The 7,865-nt window shown below is 40.8% G+C and overlaps 1 protein-coding gene across 2 annotated transcripts; it reads left to right on the top strand.

The window, feature by feature from the left end:
* The first annotated feature begins 1 nt into the window (after position 1).
* LOC146566510 (uncharacterized) lies at positions 2–5,032 on the top strand. Of its 2 annotated transcripts, none has more exons than XM_085286004.1 (12): positions 2–156; positions 365–662; positions 884–1,036; positions 2,025–2,101; positions 2,310–2,640; positions 2,864–3,103; positions 3,261–3,384; positions 3,501–3,606; positions 3,706–3,944; positions 4,040–4,195; positions 4,293–4,455; positions 4,545–5,032. In XM_085286004.1, exons 1-11 carry the CDS (start codon positions 82–84, stop codon positions 4,429–4,431), a joined length of 1,938 nt encoding a protein of 645 aa, XP_085142130.1. In that variant the 5' UTR covers positions 2–81; the 3' UTR covers positions 4,432–4,455; positions 4,545–5,032. The 2 variants fall into 2 exon arrangements, with proteins under 2 accessions (XP_085142130.1, XP_085142131.1); XM_085286005.1 differs by having other exon boundaries at positions 2,310–2,628.
* The last annotated feature ends 2,833 nt before the right edge of the window (positions 5,033–7,865 follow it).

Consider the following 7,865-nt stretch of genomic DNA (forward strand, 5'->3'; position numbering starts at 1 on the left):
GTTAGAACTTGCCACTCACACACTGAGCAGCACTCACTAACTTTCTATTTCTAAACAATTTGTTCACTTTTTATCTCAGGCATGTCTGAAAAGACATCAGATAACTTTTTCCATCGCTTTGAAGATTTGATTCAGAGAAAGCGCACAGGTGGAGATGTAAGTAACTAAACATACTCATTCTTGACTTCTCTGCTGATCAAATGTAAATGTTTCTGAGAGATGTGTTATATTTTGCTGCTTTGCACAGTGTAATTTTTGTGTAAGTCACTGTAGACAGAGCAACTGTCAGCGCTTCACCACAGAGTCCAGGATCCTGGACTTTCACAAAGCTCAGAGCAGTAAGACAAATGTGTTCTTTCAACAGGCAGACACATTGCATATCGCACAGAGACCCAGAGATTATGCTGTGCAACTCCCACCTTTACCTGAGCAATGCGCAGGCTCTCCACAGAGAGTCCAGAGAAGCTGGAACTGTTTGGATGACCCCTTTTGGAATCAGGAGGACCCTGAAAGAAGTCTGAGTAGCCTCAGCTCTGCAGACACACACACACCAAGTGATCTGAGGGCCATTCCTTTCATTGTTAGTCCTGTTGAGATGACACCGCTCACTCCAGTTCCTCCACCTCCTCGAGCAGCTTGTCCATCGCAATTGCGGTTCAAAGGTGATGCTTTTCTTTAGTGGTTACACCTGCTGTTAATCAGTTAGTTTAGATTTTAAAATTTGACACTGTAGATTATCTATTTTAATGCTAAATTACACATTCTTGCTGTCCATTCATTTTATATGCTTTTTTGAAGAAAAAAAAATCAGGAAGAAAAATGTTTATTGTTGTTTTTGTAAGATGTCAATTTGTAGTTATTTAGTTATTTTTTGTCTAAACAGACACGAAGTTCATTCGTGGAATAAGAGTCTTGACAGCAAAAGACAAATTTGGGCCTATTTTGACTCCAAAACCTCCAACAGTTCCCATACCGCAAAAACGAGGACCTCGGCCTGGGACGCTGCTGCCCCGTGCAAAAGTCGTCCCTATAGACAGTAAGTGGTTTTCCTCAGTAACTGTAGAAGATGCTGAATAATCAAACTTTAAATTAAGAGATTTTTTAAAAAGATTTTAATGAACAATTAATCACTGCATCATGCTTCGAATTAGAAGAAATGACAGTTTCTTTTTACTAACCTCGTTGATTATCAGACAAGAAAGCAGACAGTCAGTGCAGTCAGAATAATCCAAGAGAGAGCAGGGTCAAACTCCCGCCTGTAGCTACACCTGTAGAGAGCCTGTCCCACAGCTTTAGTCTGCTGTCTTCATTAGAACTTTAAAATGAATACTAGATCTACTTCTACTGAATGGAGAAAAGGTTCCTGAGAAGAGATTTAATTTTCAGTATCTAAGAAATTTGAGGCGTTTCTGAAGGTACTGTACCATGTTAGAGCATCTTAACATAGAGTCCTTGAATACTAGGCAGTTGTAGAGGATGAGTTACTCTACTTTAAATGACTCCCACCCCTTATTGGAGGATTTCAGCTTCTTCCTGTGGGACAGAGGTTTGCAGACCCTAAATGCAGGCGAAGCTTGAAGAAACAGCTTTGTCCAAGCTGCTATTTTGTTGTCGTTGTAACAAATGACACATGTTTTTTTTCTATATTTTTTAAAAACTGTATTTATTTATTTACTGTACTTATTTCTCTATTTATGACAGTGCTTTTATCTCCTTTTTGCTGTTTTATATGAATTTATCAGTATAGTGTTGTCTAGTTTTAGAAGCTGTGATTAGGACGTCTATTTAAATTTGTTGATTAAAGATCATAATTAGAGATCATAACCTGCCTTTGATTTAGACATGTCTGATATTTTTGTAAACACAAAATAGTGTATATATATGAATATTTTCAAAAAATGCTCTGTGAGTTCCACATCATAACAGTTATTTACTGAGCAGCTCAGTTAGAACTTGCCACTCACACACTGAGCAGCACTCACTAACTTTCTATTTCTAAACAATTTGTTCACTTTTTATCTCAGGCATGTCTGAAAAGACATCAGATAACTTTTTCCATCGCTTTGAAGATGTGATTCAGAGAAAGCGCACAGGTGGAGATGTAAGTAACTAAACATACTCATTCTTGACTTCTCTGCTGATCAAATGTAAATGTTTCTGAGAGATGTGTTATATTTTGCTGCTTTGCACAGTGTAATTTTTGTGTAAGTCACTGTAGACAGAGCAACTGTCAGCGCTTCACCACAGAGTCCAGGATCCTGGACTTTCACAAAGCTCAGAGCAGTAAGACAAATGTGTTCTTTCAACAGGCAGACACATTGCATATCGCACAGAGACCCAGAGATTATGCTGTGCAACTCCCACCTTTACCTGAGCAATGCGCAGGCTCTCCAGAGATAGTCCAGGGAAGCTGGAACTGTTTGGATGACCCCTTTTGGAATCAGGAGGACCCTGAAAGAAGTCTGAGTAGCCTCAGCTCTGCAGACACACACACACCAAGTGATCTGAGGGCCATTCCTTTCATTGTTAGTCCTGTTGAGATGACACCGCTCACTCCAGTTCCTCCACCTCCTCGAGCAGCTTGTCCATCGCAATTGCCTGTTTTCTCTGCTAAACATTCAGGAGCAGGTCGGTTCAAAGGTGATGCTTTTCTTTAGTGGTTACACCTGCTGTTAATCAGTTAGTTTAGATTTTAAAATTTGACACTGTAGATTATCTATTTTAATGCTAAATTACACATTCTTGCTGTCCATTCATTTTATATGCTTTTTTGAAGAAAAAAAAAATCAGGAAGAAAAATGTTTATTGTTGTTTTTGTAAGATGTCAATTTGTAGTTATTTAGTTATTTTTTTGTCTAAACAGACACGAAGGTCATTCGTGGAATAAGAGTCTTGACAGCAAAAGACAAATTTGGGCCTATTTTGGAAAAACTGCAGCATTTCCAGGATGGGATTGTAACCTCACCTGGACACACAGTACCAACCAAAACATTTACTGCAGTAAAGCCTTTGACTCCAAAACCTCCAACAGTTCCCATACCGCAAAAACGAGGACCTCGGCCTGGGACGCTGCTGCGCCGTGCAAAAGTCGTCCCTATAGACGGTAAGTGGTTTTCCTCAGTAACTGTAGAAGATGCTGAATAATCAAACTTTAAATTAAGAGATTTTTTAAAAAGATTTTAATGAACAATTAATCACTGCATCATGCTTCGAATTAGAAGAAATGACAGTTTCTTTTTACTAACCTCGTTGATTATCAGACAAGAAAGCAGACAGTCAGTGCAGTCAGAATAATCCAAGAGAGAGCAGGGTCAAACTCCCGCCTGTAGCTACACCTGTAGAGAGCCTGTCCCACAGCTTTAGTCTGCTGTCTTCAGACGACTGGTAAGAAACGTAGTAAGGAGACATTAAATACTGCACAGAAACAGTGCTGCATAATGTGGCTGTGTTATTTGTGGTGTTCCTGAAGTCATGTTCAATGTTGTGTTGTGTAAATACAGGATTAAGAAAAGACACGCCTTGCAAACTATTCAGTCTCTGGCAAAGCACCACTCGGACATCCTGAAGACTAAACTACATGAAGTGTGTCTGGTCCTCATTGAGGAGGTATTGCACACTTTATGTTTCTTATATGCGTTTCATGCAGCTAGTTTCCCTTCAAGTGCATACTACAGCCTCAACTGATGATTTTCACTCACATTTTAGGTGAAAAACCAACGCTCAGCAATAGCCTTTGAGGCCATACATGCCATCAATGAGCTCTACATTCAGCTCCAGAGAACAATGGACCCAGAAGTTGAAACAACAGGCCGAGCTCTATTGCTGAAGCTTGCAATGACCAACAACAACTTTCTACATCAGGAGGTCAATCTGGCGCTTGATGCCATGGTGGAAAATTGCAGCCATGGACGGATTCTGAGCGCTCTGTTTAACACAGGACTGACGTAAGAGGAGAGAAGAAGCTGTAGTGATTTTATTAGAAGACATGAAAGAGAGATCATGTTCACTGAGTTGTGTGTCTAATATTGTCCTTGCTCAGCCATCGCTGTGTTGCAGTGAGGAATAGCACGGCTCAACACCTGCACCAGCTGGCTGACAAACTTGGAGCAGCCGTCACCCTGAAAACAGGAACCTTCACTGAAAGATTTCTAATTGCTGCCTCTAGAATGGCAGGGGATGCTGCACCTGAAGCCAGGTGGGTACTTTTAAATGGGTTTGAAGTGCATTAATGTTTTATTTTCTGTGAGTTTACACAATTAATGAAAATTAATGACAACTGTAATCTTCCACAGGTACCATGGGCGAACAATCATTGAGAAACTGACCCTTCACAAGGACTTTATGAATTTGTGGGTGAAGATTGTCCCTGAAAAAGACAGGCGTCCTGTGGAGAAGAGCCTGAAAAAGACAGGCGTCCTGTGGAGCGCCTGAAATTCAAAAGACATCTGTCCAAAAGTAAGAAAACGTCACACTTCAAGACTGACTGATGGCTTGGACCACTGGAACTATCATCTTCATGTTTTTTCTCTTTCCTTTCTTTCCAGACTGCCGGGATTTCTTGGACGCGTGTTTAACCAAAGTCCCGGAGACGCGGCCGACGCTGGAGGAGCTACAGCATCACACTTGGCTGAGATAAGCCTATCACACACACACACAAACACACACAATTCAGACGTTATCATTTATGTGTGATGTATGAATTACCTTTCTTTTTTTCAGGAAATAATTTTTTTTAATTGGCCCACTTTAAATTTCAGTGTTTTGGAATTCCTGTAACCCCCCCCAGCCATCCCAGGAAAGGGGATCTCTCTTTGAATGGGCTTTCCCGAGGTTTCTTCCCGTCAGTCTGGCCCCCCCAGGGGAGTTTTTCCTCGTCTTCATAGAGAGCTTGGGCTGGCTCAGGAGCTCCATCAAAACTGTCTTTATTTAATTACTCTAATGTAATCATATACTTTAAAGTAATCAAATAAAAGACAGTAAAAATCTGAAGACTTGAAGTAAACTTCCATTAAAATAAAACTTGTTTAATTCATCTTTGCTGAGGATACTGTGTTATTACTATTTCAAGGATTATGTCAGAACACCGGATACTGGTACCCATCCCTACCCATCACTAGGGAACAGAACAAACCAGACATCAATTACAACAAAAATGACACTGACCCAGCCAGCATGACTCGTCTGCCTTAAGAAATGTTTAGCAATATTACAAATTGGGTGATATGCCTTAAAGTAGCTTCTCATGTGTTCAGCATTGACCTGTATGCATTTTCCCCTTCTCAACCTCATACCAGTGATACTGAGTGGGGTGAGGGAGGAGTAGCTGTCTCTCATTTTTATAGATCCCATACTGGCCCATCAGGCCATTGATGGCAGAACTAGCTTTTCTGTTCCACTACTGGCCATGACCATTGCCTTTGAACATTGACTTGGCGTGATTTTTTTCTTCCACATCCCAAATGGTCAGCACTCTGGGCGTGGCACACGAGTGGCTGATTTAAAATGAAGCAGGTCTCTCTCTGAGAGTCATTGTGAACATTCAGAATGCTAGATCACTTTCTACATGCTCATTTTATGAAGTATTTGAGAGATTCCTTATCTATACTCTGTTTAGGGATGGGTATCGTTTAGGTTTTATCCGATACCGGTACTTTTGAAACTGTGCGGGTGCTTAAATGGTGCTCTAACCGTTGCTTCCTTCTCTCACCCCAACCGGTCGCAGCAGATGGCCCCGCCCCTCCCTGAGCCTGGTTCTGCTGGAGGTTTCTTCCTGTTAAACAGGAGTTTTTCCTTCCCACTGTTGCCAAAGTGCTGCTCATAGGGGGTCATATGATTGTTGGGTTTTTCTCTGTATCTATGAAGCGCCTTGAGGCGACTTTTGTTGTGATTTGGTGCTATATAAATAAAATTGAATTGAATTGAATTGCTTAAAGAATGGAGAACACAAACTTTGTCCAAAAACCTCTTATGTTTTTATTTTTAGCAGTCTCTTTTTTCTGCAAAATGATAACCAAGTTAGCCTTTTCTTTTGATACAACATACCTACTTTGTTTGGAACCGGTGAATAATGGAAAACATGTTTAGCTGTTTGTTTTTTTTGTAAAAAGATAACGGTGTTAGCTTTTTCTGCAGCTACAGGGCATGTATGGTATCACTCTATCAAACAAGAAGACAGTCGCATGTAACTACGACGGTGTTTGCTAGTTCACCTTACATGCATTAATGTAATAACGTGGTTAGCCTACTCAACGTAAATTACACATGAACAACATTAAGCTCCTCACGCAGAGAAGAACGGTTGCTGCTGCATCATCATCCGTCTGCTACACTGGCAGGGCTAGGGGCCAGGACTCTCCTCTTCGGGTTTTTGGGGGATGTTGCTAACTCCAGGTCCAATAACAGGCAACCCACCCGCAGCAGATGTGCTCGGTGTGAAGTCTCGCAGCAAGCTATCAAATACGATGCATTTCTCTGCTTTTAAAAAAACGCTATTGCGTTGCCAGGTCTTTCATTGGATTCGAGGTGTTACTTCCTTTGCACAGTATCACAGTATCACCTTAAAGCACTTGTTGCTGCTGAGTTTGCATATTTTGCTGTGAAGTACAGCCAGACTTTTGACCGCTTTGCCTTGGACATTTAATCTGTAGCTCTGCTCTCAAAGAACATACGTACCTGGACCCGCCTACTATCCTCGGAAACGTAAAATGATTGGCTAGAATCCAAAGTGTATGACATCTCAAGAAAAAAAAAAGCCACCCGTATCCGGTATACCCGCACCCAATGTTCCCTCTAATTTTTCATGTGTCTGAGCGAACACAGAAACTCCCTGAGCGATCCCTTGGACCACTGTGAGCAACAGCAGACGTGTGCACTGTGGTGACGCCAGCATTGAATCCATGCAAGTTACATGGTTTATTAAAATAATAAAATTACAGCATTTACATTTATGTTAGACTACTTTTAATTAACTATTTTAGCCCACTTACAATGAAAATTTAAAAAAACAAAACAAAAAAATCTTGTTCATGACCTGTGTAGCATGTTAACACTATTGGAAGTAAAAATAACTTGAACTCCAATTTTGAAAACACAAGTTTCTTTTGTTTTTTTTTCATAAAGCTCTGACTTGTATTATGAGTCTGTGGTCTGGGAGAGAGTCTGTAACTCTGTCTGCAAAATACAGTAAATAATGACCAATGTTGGGTAATTAATTATATAGTTACTTCTTCAAAAAAGTAACTGAGTTATGCAAACAACAAAGTTTTTTGCAGCTGTTTACCTAAAAATGCAGCCAAGGCGTTTTTTTAAATAAACATTTTAAATTATTTAGAGAACAATCATCAAATTGCATCAAATCTGATGCCACACAAATTATTTGTGCCACTCCAAAAATAATTTCTGTCAACTATGAGATGAAGGAGAACAACAGCCTGATACCTGCAGGCCTGACAGCAGCAGATGTGTCACTGCTGTAACACCTGTAACACTCAGCAGTCGCCTCATTGTTCTGACACACACTAAACGTCGCCACGCCGCTTTGCTCGCTAAAACACCGGTGTCGGCACATAAGGACGCTGTCAGAGCCTGTCAACGACATTGATTAGCTGCGTATATACGAATGTGAATCGCATTACTGGCTGGATCCCATACGGGAGCAGCCAGTCACTGACTAACACTGCAAAACAGACTTGTTAAAGTATTGATTTTAATTTCAATTCAGGTTAGATTTTTTTTTTTGTGCGCAACGCAGATTTTCTGTGCGCAGAGACCGTGCCAGCAGTGCGCAATTGTGCACACACACAGCTTCGAGGGAACATTGCCGGTACCCATTCCTAACTCTGTTCCACATGTGTTATGTTTCCTTC

Source organism: Mchenga conophoros, linkage group LG9 (genome assembly GCF_057382185.1).
Source record: "Mchenga conophoros isolate Kocher_MC1m ecotype Shallow Benthic linkage group LG9, M_conophoros_male_GT1.1, whole genome shotgun sequence".
Classification (NCBI taxonomy): domain Eukaryota; kingdom Metazoa; phylum Chordata; class Actinopteri; order Cichliformes; family Cichlidae; genus Mchenga; species Mchenga conophoros.

Excerpts from the sequence above, each read along its gene's own strand:
- LOC146566510 (XM_085286004.1), top strand. The coding sequence starts at position 82 with ATGTCTGAAAAGACATCAGATAACTTTTTCCATCGCTTTGAAGATTTG. Across the intron at positions 2,102-2,309 it reads GAAAGCGCACAGGTGGAGAT|GCAGACACATTGCATATCGC; the intron begins GTAAGTAACTAA and ends TTCTTTCAACAG. Across the intron at positions 4,196-4,292 it reads GATGCTGCACCTGAAGCCAG|GTACCATGGGCGAACAATCA; the intron begins GTGGGTACTTTT and ends AATCTTCCACAG.